The 18,787-nt window shown below is 43.1% G+C and overlaps 2 protein-coding genes across 6 annotated transcripts in view; both read right to left on the reverse strand.

Moving 5' to 3' along the window:
* ccdc33 (coiled-coil domain containing 33) overlaps positions 1 to 10,501 on the reverse strand; it is a 27,506-nt gene extending 17,005 nt beyond the window's left edge. The window contains exons 1-7 of one of the 5 annotated variants that reach the window (XM_044192535.1): positions 10,405 to 10,501; positions 9,901 to 10,108; positions 8,532 to 8,603; positions 7,915 to 8,012; positions 6,267 to 6,357; positions 3,498 to 3,742; positions 3,032 to 3,401 (exon numbers count right to left, since the gene is read on the reverse strand). The gene's annotated coding sequence lies outside the window, so the exon portion shown is untranslated. Of the gene's footprint in view, positions 1 to 3,031; positions 3,743 to 6,266; positions 6,358 to 7,914; positions 8,013 to 8,531; positions 8,604 to 9,900; positions 10,109 to 10,404 lie in introns of all 5 variants that reach the window. The other 4 variants (XM_044192538.1, XM_044192536.1, XM_044192539.1 and 1 more) reach the window with 4 other exon arrangements.
* Positions 10,502 to 15,823: 5,322 nt separating this feature from the next.
* On the reverse strand, positions 15,824 to 18,465 carry LOC122874540. Its single transcript, XM_044192541.1, has 3 exons — positions 18,261 to 18,465; positions 17,380 to 17,513; positions 15,824 to 16,972 (listed from the first exon to the last, which is right to left on the reverse strand). Exons 1-3 carry the CDS (start codon positions 18,377 to 18,379, stop codon positions 16,554 to 16,556), a joined length of 672 nt encoding a protein of 223 aa, XP_044048476.1. The 5' UTR covers positions 18,380 to 18,465; the 3' UTR covers positions 15,824 to 16,553.
* Between the last annotated feature and the right edge of the window lie 322 nt (positions 18,466 to 18,787).

Below are 18,787 nucleotides of genomic sequence, written 5' to 3' on the forward strand. Positions count from 1 at the left end.
GCTGAAAAAACATACTAATGCTTTAATTGATGGTATAGGAGTAGTTAATATAGGCTGAAAGTGTTCGGATAGGACCACAGTGTGATATATGGTGTTTGATCCCTTGGGAGACTTTTGGTTTTCATGGCTATATTGGCCACCATGCAATAAATCTCAAGCTATTTTGTTTTAATCAAATTCTTTTGATTTGTACAAATAACTACCAGAGTGCTCCTGTCATCGCAGATGAATCTAGGCATTGGTCTGTTCAGTCACAGCCACCCTAACTGCTCATGTGCACTCACATCCACATACAGGCCCACCAACCTGCAGGCTTACACCTGCTGTGCTCTGGGACCACTTGGCTGTTTTAGCAATCATTGCCATCATAGGAACCAGAGATAATTACACAGCTTCCACCCACCAGGCTGGCCTGCTTCGCTAAAACCGTATTGCTCCAGTGCAGCAATAACACTTGTCTAAATGAATGCATGGCACTTTACTGCACGACTGACAGCGCCCATTTATTCTGCCGTCCAACTGGAAAGAAAAAACAAATTAATTTGGCACTCAAGGCCCCCACCCCTGAGAATAATGTATCACCGTTCCCTCAAACCGCAACCCCCACCCCAAAATCACCACCATTATTCAACCCTCTTTTTATGATTCCCAGTTTTAGGTAACACAACTGTTAAAGAATCTTCCATAAAAGCCTTTTACATTAATACAGAAAGATGAATTACTGGTGTTTGATCTCAATCTGCTCTCATCAGCATTTCCATATATCTTGAATAATTATTACATTTGTCTAAAACATGCATTTATCCCATTTATTTATTTATTATTAATCCCCACAGTGGAAAATGTCCATTTGTCAAACCAAACTAATTGATCTACATATTTTAAAAAATTTAGCTGAGTGTACTAAGAGCTTCATCTTTCCATCGCGTCAGTATCAGGTTCATGGTGCATTTGTTTGCTAGCCACAGTCTCTTTGTTCACTTTACACCGTCAAGTTCATGTCTGGGCGAGAGAATAACAGCTCTCTAACAATTATCACTTGTGCACCCAGATCCCAGTAACACGTCTCCTCCTTCCCTAGGGGAGGACAGACGTTGGGCTTTACACTCTCTTATGCCCCATTATATTTATGCAAATTTGACTAAAATCAGGGGAAATCAGGGGGCATCCTTTCCTGTTAGTGCTAATTAGCAATAAATACTATATTGTATACATTATACATGAATTCCCCCTCTATGCAGCTATACATTGTCACCTTGAGCAGAAGGTGAGAGTTTGGATTGTAACACTAAGAACTCTTTATTTTCTACAGTCTAGCAGAGTGTGCAGGAACTAAGCCAAATAGTGACAAATTCTGTATAGATCTACAGTCATTCGCAATATTAAGCTGAAGTGACCTTTTTAACAGTTATTGTCCAGGAACATAATATTTACGAGCATAATACACAAGAGAGCCAGGCTGCAAAGAGATCTATTAATATCATATGACTATAGCTTGCCAATGAATCAGGCCTCATAAAGCAGCCAAACAGTAGGAGAGAGAGAGACCGGGCACATAGGTGGTGAGACACATCATATCCAAGATTGCCACTCTGCTCCCGAGAGGTAATAAATGGTATTTTCTCAGATCCCATAAAAGAGGCTGCATTAAGACAAACATGTTGAAAAGCAATTATTAAAGAGCAATAAAGTATGTTTAGTACCCTCTCCAGGCAAGTGGCGCACATATTTTTTTAGTAACTGAGCTGAGAAGTGAGGCCTGTGGCCCCACGACTATCTGGGGGCTCCATGTGAAAAAAATGAGGGAAAATTGACTTATGACAAAGTAGACATGAATATGTGCTTTGTTATTGTTGAATCTTTGAGAAAGCAAATCTTGTTTTTTTATTGGATACAAGGTTAGTGACTAAGCTGAAAGGCATTGTGTTTTTTACATACAAGCATCTACTGAAAACAGGGATAAAATGAGGCCCTAAATTGGCCAATATGGAGTATAAAATCATGTAGGATTGATGCAGGAAAATAGTTGGGATTAAATCCACTACCACTCAATGACTACTTTTTTAAGATGATACAAGTCTTTATCATAGAGATAAGAAGTATATACTATGATTTATCACAATGATTTAAGTTGTAAAATGCAGGAGAAATTACCAAAAATTATTTTTATCATTAAAAACTATTGCTAATGGAAGCTGTTTGCTGCAAAGTGATCAGTCCAGGAGTTGCAGTGTAAAATGACTCTAATATTCACTTACACACACTCAGTGGCCACTTTATTAGGTACACCTGTACAATCTAATGTACAATAGATTTCACATTAGATTACTAATACAACAGCTCTACCATAACATCTATTTTTTATAAAGCTCATAATGTTTTTGGTGATATTGTCGGAAATGTCAATTATATGTTTTTGTTTATGAGGTCATAGTTAAAGGTGGTGTTGTTCTGGACTGCATTATATTGAGGTGTTTCTATTTTTGTTCTTTTCCACTTACATACATGAGGGAGGCAGAATATTAGAAACACCTCTCAGTATAATGCAGTCCTGTACCACCACTAACTATGACCTCAATGCTAAAACATAGAATTGAATTAACACCTCAATGACAGTGTCAAGAAACGGAACAGTAGGCATTATGAAAATAGACTTTGTGGCAGAACAGTTGTGTTGGATTGCATTAGATTGCACATGTGTACCTAATAAAGTGGCCAATAAGTGTAGATATTTCTGACATCACAGTGTTTTGACTGGTGGTGACAGAACTCAGATCTGACTAAATGAGACATAGTGCTGACAGCTGAGTGTTGAAGTAGATAAAATCAACAATCCACACTACACTGTATGACTTATCTATAACAACAAAGGAAAACAGTTCAACAAGAAACACAAAGAATGGCTGTTGTCATGACAATACATTTCAATCTTGTTTTAACAACGTATTCTGTACCACCTAGATAATGAAATAAAGCTGTCCAAAAGTAAGTGTTCCAAAGTGAAGCATAAGCAATTAAGCCCCTCACTCACCCTCATCCCCTTCTGCCCTAGTTCTGACATCAGCTTCCTGTATAGTTCCTGGTGGAGGAGCCATGTGGATGACTGAGTTATCTGCATACATCAACAAACATACAGACAACACTGTAGAAACACTTGGCCCTTCTGGAAGGTTTCAGGGCACATTAAAAACTGTGCAAACATTCCTGATTTAGCAACAGTTTAGTTTCACATGTTCTCCCTGTAAATGTTTGACTTTAGTCCTCATGTTACCAGTGGTTATGGAGTAGTACTCCCACATCAGAGCAGCAGCTCCAGTAAACATGGTAGCACAGTCTCGTTCCAGAAACCGAAAGGTGTGCTTCCACACAGGCTGCATCTCGAGGGAAACAACCTGGGAAACCTGCAGCAAACACAGGGGAGGATCACAGCAACACACAACAAAGGACTCAATGTGGCTTCAGGAAATTATCTGCATTCATCAAAAATTAAAACATACTCTGAATCCATCTGTAGTCGACTGTAAATCCATATTAAGCGCAGCTTGTCCCTGGGTTAATAATGAGTCTCTGGGTGGGAATGGGAGGACATGATGATCAACAGTTGGCACAGCGAGGCTGATCCCAGCAGGCAGTGCTGTTGTGGGGTGAGAGCGTGCACAGCACCTGGCTGGTGCCCAGTGACGAGCTGGCAGATGGTATTGACGCTGGGGTGTGCATCCTCATATATTGAGTACAACTATGCCTTAGAGAGAGAGAACGCAAAGAAAGCAGGCACCTGCAGGTGAGAAAAGGAAGTACTGCCAAACAGAGGAGGGGTCAGGCAAAGGAACTCCAATGGAGTGGGCTGGAGAGGGGCTAGAAGGGTCACAATATGCCCCAGGCAGACAGATGTTTCAGCTCAGCTTATAAAGCAGGTCTGCATATTTTGCCCAACAACTGAATAATTTATGTCTGCAATGTCTGCATCTTTCTGTAATCTCTAACCCTTTTGCAGTATTTTCTGGCTCCATCCTGCTATGTATAGGTGCGGCTCATACACTCCAGACTGCTTTGGTGCATCTATATGTTCTGCCAGGCTGAGCACTGTTTAGAAACACACAGAGATTGCCAAGAGTGTCATTTACACACTGCCTGATGAGTGCTTATCCATGGGGACCTTTAAGCTTAAAATGTCATTGGCTGAGGCTCCTCTGAGCGCACACAAAGGTCATCAGTGACACTGGCTCCAGAGCTCCTTATAGATTCCCAATCTACCACCATTATTCCTGGCAATTACAGACAGAACTGAAATTCTAATCATTGAAATACATTCAGTGTGAGGATGTATCTGGAATTGTAATGTAATGCCAATACATGTATAATTCAATCTAAGGTCAGTGATTCCTCTGTGTGTTGGTGAACAGCATTTTCCCACTGGTGCATCAACATGTGTTGCGATTTAATCATAATATTAATACTTTTAATGCTAATATTAAACATCTACTGTCAAAATAGTTCTATTTGAGACACATTTTAAATGTAAAATGGTGATATACAAATATCACTTCACAAAAAGAGACATGACAGAGAAAGTGTTCCATCTGACCATCTGTATAATTGTGCTATTAAAGTATAGGTGATAGAAATAAACAGTCAGCATGTAGCTAAAATCATAATGGCTACAATTTTTTATTGTGCCTGTTATAAATATTTTTTTATATAATTTGTTACCTTCTGGAGCACTGGGAAGCACCTAATTGAGCACACAGTAGTTCTGACAGCAAACAGAAGCTAAGCACAAGCATAGATGAAAGCAGCGGTAAACTGCCAACATTAATTGTAGTATAAATTTCTAAATACTTTGATTCCACAATATAATTAAATGCATGTTGGCATCAAACTAGCTTTCCTCTAACAGTCAGACTTACAGTCTTACCATGCATATTTGTTATTAAGAACTGAAGACATTTTCATATTTTAAACAGGCAAAAAACAAACAAACAAAAACAGAGCTATGTGGCTGTATAGAGAGGGTGAGTGTGTATGAAGTGGCCTGTTGCCTGCCTGAGCACAGATGGTGGCAGAGCAGGATGTACCGACCTGTACATTTGCCCACATGAGCGTGCACACATACACACACATACACACACATTCTCTCTCACACACACATACAGAATAATCAAATATGCATGGATGCATATGTAAATACTGCCCTCATACATACACACCCACACATAGGTGCTAAGAGCTCATTCTCTTGCACAGGAAGTGACTGCAGATAGACAGACTGGTCATTTAAGAAGGTGTCACACTTTTTTTTTTACAAAGATCAGGAGTCAAAACCCAACATACTTCTAATTCTGTAATCAAAACAGTTTCTTTCCTTTTTTAACGGTAACACAAGACATCTAGACATGTCGATCAAAGGCTGACTGCGGTTCACAGAGACATCCAAGGCCAAGCAGGATAATTAGTGCACTGGAACGATCAATACTCCTTGCGTGGGGGTTGGATGCAGAGGAAAAAGCAATCTAAGGAACATTTGGAAGAGAACTGCCAGGGACAGCAAGATCCAAACATGCGGCATACATTACAAAGTGAGAGATTTACATCAGTGGGACAAGTACATACCGATTGCAGGATGTCCAGTTTTTTGGATCCATATTAAAACCACTAATATTCATTATTTATATTCTAAACAGAGAGGTACACAACATATTGATTACTAACAAAAGCTATTGAGATATCCTCACTGCGCATACAGACAAGTGGTAAAGACTGGAGACAAATGGCAAGGCGTAAAGACAGGAAGACGGATAGATAGGTAGATGAATGAAGGCGAGGGTTCAGCCGATCGATTGGCAGAGGAAGAGTGGAGGTCCCTCAGGGGGAGTGGGGCCTTTTTAGCACTGTATGAGGAGAGAAGGATGACATGTTTCCCTTTTGAGGTGCTGAGTATGTGAGGGAGGTTTATGCCATCATGGCCAGGATGGAAAGATTCATGAGAGGAGAGTGTGTGGCCACGGCGCTCTGTGGCGTGACAGACGGTGATAGCGAGTGACAAACAGAGCTCTCTGAGAGAGGAGAGGAAGACATACTGGTTCTCCAGACTCCATCTCCCTGCCATGACTCTGGGATGTCAGCCATGCCCTGCCCATCTCACTCAGTTACAGCCATCAAGAGAAACACAGAGCTTCTGATTTGATCTGGAGGCTTTTTGATACATCCTCCTGTCTTTTTTCTGGAAACCCAATTAAAATGGGACAAAGAGAACACGGCAAGCATACCTGAAGTCAGCCCTGTGCAGTGAGGTGTGGAGGGTGGATGCAGGAGGGTGGAAAATCCTGCTGCTTGTGAGGTGGAAAGCATCATGACATCCTTTAAAATCAAATGACACATAAAAAACATTTTAATTATAATTTGTATTATTCTAACATTATTATAGTATTCATTATTAAGAATTATACTATCCAAAAATATTTGTAATACAATAAAATGTAACAAAGAAAATGTTTGGCTGTCACTATATGTATAATATGCCATTTACATTAAATTGAGTGATGGAAACATGGTTTCTGTGGAAATAGAGACTTGCTCCCCGATTTCCAGAATAATAAGAATTTGTAATGGTTACCCCCACTCAAAAAAAAGGCATAAATGAAAACATGATTTGTGTCGACCGCCATCCCTGCTACAGATTAAGGTTCTGACACTCACCTAGAAAATCCATTTGAGCGAACAAAATAATACATTAACTTGCACCATTTGCACCTTGGCAACAGCTTTACTATTATTAGAAGACCGGTAGGTGCAGGAGAGACAGAGACGGAATAGCTCCAAGTGTGTCCAGACAGGGCAGACTCACACACATAACCCAGTCTGAAAAATATATTGTGATGTCAGAGGCTCGATACAGGACTCTACACTCACATGTCATTCACTATTATTATTATTATTAGACAATAGAAAAGTGAGATAAAACTGATTTATTAATATGAAATAATAATGAACATCTAGTACAAAATCTTGTAAAGGAAATCAATTAAAAGAAATCTCTTCCTTTTGAGATGACTCTGTGGGAAGGAAAGTATGACCCTTAAAGAAACAGTTCGACATTTAAGGAAATATGCTTATTTGCTTTCTTGCTGAGAGTAAGACTGGGAGATTGATACCACTGTCATATCTGTACACTTAAAATGAATGCTACAGCTAGCATCCGGTTAACTTAGCTTAGCATAAAGACTGGAAACGGGGGACTGACTGGTGACTGATCTCTGGGGAACAGCTAGCCTGGCTCTGTCCGAAGGTAACATTTAGCATTTAACTAAATCCACCTACCAGCACCTCTGAAGCTCACTAGTTAATACATTATATCTCATTTGTTTATCCCTTATGAAAAACTAAAAACCGTAAAAGATGTGGTTTTACATGGTGTTATGTACCAGACTATTTCTAAGCAGCTAAATGGCTTCATATTTGATGTACAGACATGAGAGTTTATCAATCCTCTCATTAACTCTCGGTAAAAAAGAGAATACTAGTAAAATGTCAAAATGTCAAACTATTCCTTTTAAAAGATGATGAAAAATGACCCAGAACTAAAACCGGACCTTGGTGACAAAATGTCACTTCAACAAAGGTCTAATCGGTAATGGCGGTTCCTTTCACCACATGAACACGCCCACATTTGCTACACACATTCAAGCTTTTTAGCCTGCAATGCACAGGACAGTTAGTCATTGTCTCTCTTAATTGATGTCAGAGCCCTGAGGTGCATTAGTGTCTTACAGGATGTGCCCATGCTGGTGTGCATTTGCCCTCTCTGTAAGAAGCACCCAGGCTCGCCCACCAGCTGCACAATACAGCCACAGCATATTGATTATACTGCTCATGGAGGCAGAATAAAAGCAAGGGGGATATTTTTTTCTGACTGACCTGTTTGAGTGGTAGTTAGGGACAATATCTGCCACAGTAAGCAGAAGAGCTACAGTTGAGGATTCTTCATTGAGCTTTTCCATAGCCTGCAAGAACGCCTAAAAGCAAGACTGATTTACTCAGCAGGAGAGAAAAGAGAGGGAGATAGAGAGCATGCACACCACAAATTCCTCACACTGTCCAATCTGCAAACATGGCACATCTCTACTGGTTACTTTAAGTTATGCAGTATCACATGCAGGCATTTAAACTCATGTTATTCAATACCACCTGGAATTGAGAAGATCAATAGAAAGATTCAGTTAATATCAAATTCTCACTTTGCTTAATTAAGTTAGCATCTTTTTCATCTCTCACAGAGCGCAGAGCACAGAGCTGTGAAAAAGTTTAATTGAGCTTGACTATCTTATCAGATGTTCCAGGATCTAATTAAAGCAAAATGATTTGTCAACATTATAATTGCTTGAATCCAGAGTCCGTAAACCCCTCCTTGCATCTCAATGGATATTCATCACCGCCAGAAGATTTAATCCATTTATCAGCTAAATAAAGGGAAATATGGGGATGACAATAAATATATAAACTAGCTCATGTTGGACAGGGAAAAGTGTGCTCACCTCAAACCCAGTGAAGGAGACATGAGGCTGCTGAGGAAGGAAACTGACTTCCCTGATCACAAGAGACCTCGGCTGGAACAGAGTGGTGAAAGGAAGCAATAAAGCAGGAACAATGTGATAATTGGGCACAGCAATATTACTGCCACAGAGGGGCAGTAGTCCATTAAGCTATAATCCAATACTGTAGTATGAAATCTCCTCAACTGCAGCATTCACTGCATAATTCACCTGACAAGAAATAGTGTTGATGGTTGGTAGGGCTAGCATCTGTTGTTGGTGAATTAAAAAAACAACTAGAACCACAGAACTTCACAAACAGTGATTACGGCTCAGAGCTCTCAAGAGGGTCCTCCATTATCATCACTGCACAAATCAATGTTTATGACCATCATAAAAAAACTGCAAACTAGAAAGCCCCCAAAGCCCGATTCATCCATAAAGTCTGTTCTTTACACACCGTATTCAGCCATCTTCAAGCTGATTTAACCTGAAACCAGTCCACTAGTCCTTCATCTCCCTGCTATAACCAACCCTGCAGTTTAGTCCAAAGAACCACTAACAATGAAGCACTGGTAATGTTGCCTACAGTGATACTGACAGATATTCACAGCTACTAAATACTTGATTGATGTGTAAAAGAAGTAAATATGGTAAGAAAAAATGAGTAATGTAAGCTGTTTTAGTTTGAAAATGAGGGGTTTAGTCATACTTTTTTTGGTGCAAATTTTTGTCTCATACTGGTGGTGATCTCTTTAGTTTTGACATGCCATATATCCCAAAATCCTTTATTTTAACAGGTAATCTCAATGAGGTCTTGAGCTCAGTAAGACTAAATAAAGAATTAACTAACTAACAAAGTAATATAATAATAAACTTTAGTTATACAGCACTTTTCAAAATCAAAAGTGCGTCACATGGTTGAATCAGGGTTAAAATTTCAAACATTAAACATTTCAGGACTGAAGCAAATACAATTAGGCATTTAAAAATACTGCAATACAATGAAATAAAATGAAATAAAATAAAACCCCTAACTAATAATAAAACAGATATGATATATTGGCAATAAAACAAAGTACTAGAATTAATAAGAGGCTACATATCAGACAATGTACGCAGCATATCAGCTTTGTTTCTTTCTGTAATATACTTTTAAGGTCCTTTTAAGGTACAAAATGCATTCAATCTCCCAATTATTAATTTGTAGATAATGCCTAGATGTTATAAAATCATTATTGAGTTAAAAAAATGTTTAATACAAATACAGCAGTTGGATATTTGAAGAAAAGGCAACAGAGAATGTAATGGGATACGCATAGTAAGACAGGAAAGGGTAAAGAAAGCATGGATTATTCATGTCTATTCCCACCATGCAAACAGCTCCTTTTTGATGGATTTTGCCTGGGGCACTCCTCCCTGCTCAATACCAACAGTCCCAGGCAGCCCAGCCTCATGCTGCTCCACGTAGCCAGGATGATGAGCTCCCCCAGAATCACAGACAGGGCCAGCGGCTCTCATCTCCCCTCTATAGTCAGACATAATGATGGTGTGTGGTCTGAGGTGAACCTAAATTTAAACTAGAGTATCAGGAGGAGGGTAGTAGAGCAGAGAGGTAGAAGGGGACAAGTGCTGACGGTGATTGACTGAGCTTATTTTAGTTTTAACTGAAGGAGGGGAAGTAACATGGATTTAGTGTAAGGGTCTGTCATACCAATCAAATGAAAGGTGGAGGTGCAGAGAGGTGGTGAAAGAAAAAAACATTGTCACCTTCAGTACAATACAGTAACATATACTGAACATATTTCTCTGCACCAGTTTGTTATCCGGAAAGAGACTTTGGAGTGTGTGTCTTTGTGTGGATGCGTGAGCTCACCTGGACTGGCTCCAAATGGTAGCGGTGGATAGGCTGCAGGGGTGTTAACGCAGGAAGGTGGTGATGCCCTGACTGTCAGCCACGATAAGTACCATCACTGCAGATAGATAGACAGAATATTTTATTCATGGCTAATTCTGATTTGTGGCATATTTTGTGTTATGTTGTTTGTCTGTAACTCATTGTTTTTGCTGCCTATATTGGCAGGACACTCTTAAAAAAGTGATTTATAAGCTAAATGAAGCTTTTATTGGTTAAATAAAGGTTAATAAAAAAAAGAGAACATGGATACAACACAAATTAATCTGCAGTAGGATGTCTAATACATTAGACATAATTAATTAAATTTTTTAATGCGATACAAGTAAAGAAAATAAAGAAGGAGAAATAAAAAAACAACAACAACAATCCCATTAGTTCCTAGAACTACAGCAAGTCAGAGACTAAAACTATAGAATTGAACACATACAGTATCTAAGTGAAGACATGTAGAGATAACTGGGTTGAAAGGAAGCTCCTCTTCCTCCTGCATTCAATGATGTGCTCAGTCTGCAGCACTGAAATAGCTTTCCCTCTACATGAGCTCTGAACTGAGGGTGAACCTGAGCTTTTTTCCACCTCTATTTAAAAAGAGGCCTATCTGCAGACAGCAGGAGTCTTTGCCAAATTTCTCTTGGCAGAGGATTTAAAAGACGTGCAACATAAAGAAATCCAACACGATGCAGGTCAAATCTCAATAAATGTTGCCTGAAGCCATCAACACCCCAGATAGCAAGTGATTGTGTAGACTGTCCACTGAAACTGAGTAATCCTGAGATTTCACACTTTCAACACATTCCATATCATCTCCTAGCATTCAGCAGGTGAAGATGGACAGCAAATGAACCCCTCTAATGGTCAACTAACCATTCAAAACACCTTAGCAACAGTTAGAATCCTTCATGCTGCAGGACCGATCATCCACCCGCGACTTGCTGTCCTCCAATGAGCTCGCTTCGCCGCAAAGGGGAGGAGGCAGCAGTAGGCAAATAAAGCAGGGAGGAGGACAAAGGGAGGAGGATTCAGAAACATTGCATTGCCTCTGTTGGGCCATCAGTATTCCCTCCACATCCACTGCTATCGCTCCACACACTCATTGAAAGCCCCATTTAGCTTTCTGTGTAATTATTCTGTCACACACAGGCAGACACCATGCTCCATGAATGAGCAGACCCTTGCTCGACAATTATCATCAACACCGAAGTCTTTTCCTGGACTGGTAAACAGATCAAGCCAAAGCTATTACACACAAATACACATTTTGCTGCCAATATTTCCTATAAACCACAGAGGGAAATATGCTGCATTAACATTCAGAGAGTGGCCAGTGAAGTGCAAGAGTTTCTCAGAAGCATAAGCCCAATTTTTCACCTCCAAATGAATGTTCTTCCTCAGTGACAGAGAGACTTCAGAGACACATTTCAATACATTTTTCTTCTCTTGATGTTGGAAGTTCAGTCAGTACTTGAAAGGTTAGCTGTATTGGTGAATGCAGTGATGGAATTTTAAGAAGTAACTTACATTTCCTAAATACTCTGAAGACAAATTTGCATCATCACCCCTTGACAGTGTGGGTGAGAATGAAAAATAACCCCACAAAAATACATCTAAAGCGTTAGAGGCATTAAATTCATACGTGAGCATGGGCTAGCATAATGTGCATTAACTGGCCAAAGCTCTACAGACAGCTTCATAATTTTACGATTGAGTCCCTGCACACCAGCCATGATCTCAATCAACTGCGATATCACGTATCAGTTATAGATTCAGTCATACCTTTTCTCTATTTCGACATGTTTGTCCTGTGCTGGTAACTCCTTTTAGAGTACAGCATTAACAACATGCTAACAATGCTACGCTCCAGAGCTCTGCATTTAGAACAGTTTTATGCATCTTTGACCATAATTACTGAAAGACCACTCCTCCCTGTTTCTTCTCTACCACATTCAATTACAGGATTGAAAGACCAATCTATTCTTAAATTCTTAGAGTAGGATTGCCTGAAACTGTTCATGGGTTTTAGCATGTCACATACTAATTCAAATTCAAAGAGGATTTGCTAAAAATCATTCTAATGAAATGAGCCACAGCAAGTTAGTTAAACTTGACCAAGACAGATCATGATCTGAATCTGAAGCCGAGCCCACACTGTTGTACGTATGATCTTCGAACCCACAAATGGAGAACACATCTATAGTCTTTATAACCCAAGTCACACTTTATTTATATGTTAACAGGAATAGTGGGAAGGGGTGTAGTTGTTCAGAGCGAAGCCTTCGGTGTCGAACTTGGTAACCCCAGGAGAGCAGCAGTGGTTCCGACTCTGAGCCTTGATCAGCGGTCACCCCGCTGACTGGGTCTAGCCGCCACGTAGGTCTGGACAGGCAGGCTGGTCCATGAAGCAGAGTCAGGTGGTACCACGTGGATCTGGCTGGCCATGGTATAGCGCTGATTGTGGTGTGTTAGCAGAACCAAGATCACGGAGGAGGTAAGATGTTGGGGTTCTGGCTCTGAGGTGGAGTGGAGGTAGACAGGCAAAGTGGAACTGTTGAAGACAGGTGAGGTGAAGGTGGCTGGAGAGGCAGGCAGACAGGAATCCAGGCAACGACAGGAGCTGTGATCACCAGCACAGGATAATCCTTCAGGCAGAGCAGAACACAGGATCAAACACGAGGCAAAAACCCCACTTGCAAAAAGGGTACTTAGCTGAGTAAGTTTTGAAAAGCCTTGACATAGTGGTTGTACAATGTACGGGGACGATCTGGCGTCGGTGTAGTGGAAGAGCCTGGCATATAAGCTGTGGAGACTGATGAGTTATAGGAGACAGGTGTGCCAGTGATCAGCAGCAGGCGGGGATTCATGGAGCCAGACCAGTAGACATAACACAGGGAAAGAGGAGCACCCAAAAAGACACACAGGGATGGGAGGATAGGTGGCTGACTACAATAGTACAACCCCCCCACCATCTTTGGGTCGAGGATGCGGGAGTGCGGAACCCAGGACCGCTCCTCCGGACCATATCCCTCCCAGTCCACCAGGTATTGGTACCCATGTCCACGTCGGCGCACGTCCATGAGTCGCCTGACGGAGTAGGCAGGATGGTCATCAATGACCCAGGCAGGTGGAGGGGAGTCGGAAGGCAGGCACAGAGTGCTCCACGAGACTGGTTTAAGCTGTGAGACGTGGAATGTGGGGTGAACTCTCATGGAGCTGGGTAACTTGAGTTTGATGGCATGGTTTAATGATGCGGTCAATGATAAATGGACCAATGTAGCGGGGAGACAGTTTCTTGGATTTGGTTCTTAACGGAACATTTTTTGAAGATAAGCAAACCCTCTGACCTGATTTGTAAGTGGGTGCTGGTATCCAGTGTCGGTCAGCAATTTGCATGTTCCTCTCGGTTGATTGAAGAGCTGCTTGGGTCTCTTTCCAGATCTTCCGGCAACGGCAAAGGTGGTGCTGTACGGATGGAACTGCAAGATCACTTTCCTGGGATGGGAACAGGGGTGGTTGGTATCCTAGCGAGGACTCAAACAGAGAGAGACCAGTAGTTGTGCAGGTCAGGGAATTGTGTGCATATTCCACCCAGGGAAGTTGGGAACTCCAAGAAGATGGATTGTGGCAGCTACACTGTGAAGGGCTGCTTCAAGGTCCTGGTAAGCCCTCTCCATCTGACTGCAGGTGGAAGCTGATGGTTGCTCCCAGAGCTTGGCCAAAAGCTCTCCAAACCTGTGATATGAACTGAGGGCCTCGGTCCGAGACAATATCCATTGCTATACCGTGAAGTCGGAACAATTGGTGGGTTAGGAGGTCAGCCATCTCCAGAATTGAAGGGAGTTTCGGTAATGCCATGAAGTGAACCGCCTTGGAGAACTGGTCTACTGTGGTGAGTATGGTAGTGTGACCTTGCGAAGGCGGCAGTCCGGTGACAAAGTCTAGGGCAATGTGGGACCATGGGGGACTGGGAACCGGGAGTGGCTGTAGCAGGCCAGCTGGTGGTCGATGAGAAGACTTCCCTCGTGCACAGATGGTACAGGTAGCCACAAAGGCCCGAGTGTCGGCTTCCATGGTGGCCCACCAAAAATGCCGTCGGAGGAGGGAGAGAGTTCGGGTGACTCCAGGGTGACAGGAAAAGTGGGAGTTGTGGACCCACTGAAGCACTTGGGAGCGAGTGGCGTCGGGCACAAACAAGCAGTTAGGAGGGCCGTTGCCTGGGTCTGGTTGATCCTTCTGGTCCTCCCTCATAACACTTTCGATCTCCCAGGGTGGCCACTACACATGTGGAAGGCAGAATAGTGTCTGATCCGGTTTCAGGTTCCAGGGCAAGATCCTGACGAGATAGGCCGGTAGGTGAGTGTGAACTTGAAGCATCCAAAAAACAATGCCCATCGTGCTTGACGAGAATTGAGCCTTTTAGCGGATTGAATATATTCAAAATTTTTGTGATCTGTCCACACAATGAATGGTTGTTCTGCTCCTTCCAACCAGTGGTGCCACTCCTCCAAAGCCATCTTCCCCGCCAATAACTCCCGTTTGCCCACATCATAGTTACATTCAGCGAGAGTGAGGTGTCGGGAGAAGAAGGCACAGGGATGTTTCTGGTCGTGTTGGAGTACTGGGAGAGTACAGACTCCCACGTCCGATGCATCAACCTCCACCGTGAATTGGCGTGCAGGATCAGGTTGGATCAGGATTGGAGCGGAGACGAACAGGGCCTTAAGTTTTTCCAAGGTGGCCTCTGCTTCGGCGTTCCAGGCAAAGGGCACCTTGGCGGAGGTGAGCTTGGTGAGTGGGGCCGCAACACGGCTGTAATCGCGGATGAACCTCCAGTAGAAGTTTGCGAATCCCAGGAAGCATTGTAATTGCTTATGATTGGTGGGTGTGGGCCACTCCGAGACTGCCTTAACCTTGGCCCTTGGCCGGGTCCATCCTCATCTGACCACTTTCCAGGATGTATCCCAAGAAGCTTACTGAGTTCACGTAAAATTCGCACTTCAGCTTTAACGAAGAGGTGGTTCTCTAGGAGTCGTTGCAAGACCTGACGGACGTGACTGATGTGACTAGCTGGGTCTTGGGAGAAGATGAGGATGTCATCGAGGTAGACAAACACAAAACGTTTTAGGAAGTCACGGAGGACATCATTCACCAGGGCTTGGAACACCGCCGGTGCATTGGTGAGCCCAAATGGCATGACCAGGTACAAAGTGACCCAGGGGTGTGTTGAAGGCGGTCTTCCATTCATCCCCCTCACGAATCCGAACCAGGTGATAGGCGTTGCGTAGGTCCAGTTTAGTGAAGATTGTGGCCCCGTGGAGGGGTTCAAAAGCTGAGTTGATGAGAGGCAGGGGGTACTTGTTTTTTATGGTGATCTGGTTGAGCCCTCTATAATCAATGCAGGGTCACAGTGTCTTGTCTTTCTTGGCTACAAAGAAAAACCCTGCTCCTACAGCGGCAATCGTGGGGTTCCCCCGCCGTGGCCCTGGAGGAGACGTAGAGCTGAAGGCAGGGCAGGAGACCGATGGAGGCGCTCTTGGCGTCTTTCGCGAAGGCAATTGTCTATCCCGATACAAAGGGTAATTAAGGAGTCCAAGGCCACGGGTTCATTGCGGGAAGCCAACTCGTCCTTGGTGGGTTTGCTTAGACCACTTCTGAAGGCGCTAACCAGGGCCTGCTTGTTCCACAGGTGTCCGGGTGGTTGAAGACCGTCGTGAGTCTCTCCAGGAAGTCCGCTAGGGAGAAGGATGAGAGAGGTCTGCTAGCGTGCGTCGTCTCGGCCCAAGCTAAAGCTCTCCCCCGTAGTCTGGCAGAAGACCAAGGAGCACTGAAGCAATAAACTCCGGCAGCCATTCACTTCTCTGGAGAAGAGGTTTAGGTCCGATGTGTAGGAGTCCCGGAGTGGCTGAGCTGACAGTGACGGCGTGAGTGCTGGCGGTGAGGACGTCGTCGGGGCCAGAGTCGAGAGCTGGGTGGTGAGTCAGGAAACCTGCTGGGTTAGTTGTGTGATTTTGGAAACCATGGGTTCATGTTGGCCAGATCGTTCTGTCGTATGTACGATCTTCGAACCCACAATCGCAGAACACAACTATAGTCTTTATAATCCAAGTCACATTTTATACATTAACAGGAATAGTGGGAAGGGGTGTAGTTGTCCAGAGCGAAGCCTTCGGCGTCGAACTTGGTAACCCCGGGAGATTAGCAGTGGTTCCGACTCGGAGCCTGGAGCAGCGGTCACCCTGCTGACTGGGTCTAACCGCGCATGGGTCTGGACAGACAGGCTGGTCCGTGAAGCAGGTTGAGGTGGTACCACGTGGATCTGGCTGGCCGTGGTGTAGTGCTGATTGTGGTGTGTGGAGACTGACCGTCAGTGGAACCAAGATGACGGAAGAGGTAAGATGTTGGGGTTCTGGCTCCGAGGTGGAGTGGTGGTAGACAGGCAAAGTGGAACTGTTGAAGACAGGCGAGGTGAAGGTGGCAGGCAGACAGGAATCCAGGCAACGACAGGAGCTGTGATCACCAGCACAGGATAATCCTTCAGGCAGAGCAGAACACAGGATCAAACATGAAGCAAAAAACACACTTGCAAAAAAAGGTACTTAGATGAGTAAGTTTTGAAGAGCCTTGACATAGTGGTTGTACAGTGTATGGGGACAATCTGGCATCGGTGTAATGGAAGATATAGCATATAAACTGTGGAGACTGATGAGTTGATAGGAGACAGGTGTGCTCAGCAGCAGGGATTCATGGAGCCAGACCAGTAGACATACACACACACATACACATATTCAAAGATGAACCGTGGACACAAGAAACACAAGGAAAGAGGAGCACCCAAACAGACACACAGGGATGGGGAGGATAGGTGGCTGACTACAACACACACAACATCACACAATAACCTTATCCTGTTTGGTGGAGTTGTAATCTTTGGCTGCTCACCCTCCCTGTAGGGCTGCAGCTCCTGGAGCTCAATGGAGAGTCTCTCCTCCCGGGAGGGGCTGTGTGTGGGCTGGTGGGTGCAACACGTCACCTCCTGACTCCTCCACCCACAGGACTCATCCACTCCACTCTGCCTGCAAATGCAGGGATGCAAACATGTGCAACATGCTGAGGAGATAACACTTATGGGAATTTCTTTGTTCTAATAAAGCCAGTCAGTTTTTCTGAGGAACTCCCTCCCTAAACTGTATGTTACACAAGTGAGATTCATATTGTCATGGTGTTTTCTGAAATGTGTTTTGTACAACAGGGCTACCGTACAATACAATATAGGTTGGTATACATTATAACATAACTCTTGGTTGCTACCAGCAAAGAAACCTCATTTTAAACTTCACACATTTGTTTGTTTGCGATGTTTAAAATATCACTATAAAATGTATTCCCCTGCTTATAGTATATGTAAAAAATCAACTCTTCGGTATGTATAAATTTATTTTTTTCATACAGTGTGCACACGAGCAGCAGAGTCTGAGCAACATTTTTACATTCCAGAGGAAGCAGAGAGTCAAGTGGTGCTTTCCACTGAAATAACACTGTTGTCTTTCGCAAGATGTTATAAAACACACACAGCCCAGCTCAAAATGCCTGGCTAATCACATGAACAGCCCTCCATCCTCCCAAACCTTTGAACAGGCTAATCAAATATGCTCCCTATCCCTTCAGAGGCCTAATCCCTCTTAGCGAAAATGTAGGAAACGTGCCACCTGCTTCCAGTCATACAGCTCCAGGCCTGACTGCCCTTGTGACACCACGCTGCCCTTTATTTCATGAACAATTGCATAGCTTCATCTAGATGCAGCTGCTGGATCTGGACTCACCACAGTATATGTACATATTTCCACCATCGCTCACCAAACTTGCAATCCTTTGAACTGGCTTGCAGGCTGGGATTAATGGACTTTGACCCACAATATCCATTAGAAATTAATAAACACATGAGCAATTACATTCCAAAATGTATCTGAAGCTAATATTAGGCTGATAACACGATATCTTCCAAATTTACAGTATTTTAAGTACAAATGTCACTCTTTGTGCTATCCCCCTACCACATCTCAGCATGGTAACACTGTCTGTGAAATCAAAAAGAGAGAATGAACAGGCGGAAGCAAGCAAAAACTGCTGGGGGGGGTGCCATAGAAAAAAGTCACTATAAAAGGAGTCCTGTGGTTTAAAAGGGGAACTAGTGTTCTAAAAGCTGTGTACATGAAAACACGATTCATCAGCAAATTACTTATCAGTCTTGTATTTTGTGTTAAAAAGAGCACAGTGTGCTGTCACTGTCATCTTCCACAAACTGCCTACACAATATTTTCAGGATCAAGTCAGACCATCTGAGTGTACT

The sequence above is a fragment of the Siniperca chuatsi genome, linkage group LG4 (genome assembly GCF_020085105.1).
Source record: "Siniperca chuatsi isolate FFG_IHB_CAS linkage group LG4, ASM2008510v1, whole genome shotgun sequence".
Classification (NCBI taxonomy): domain Eukaryota; kingdom Metazoa; phylum Chordata; class Actinopteri; order Centrarchiformes; family Sinipercidae; genus Siniperca; species Siniperca chuatsi.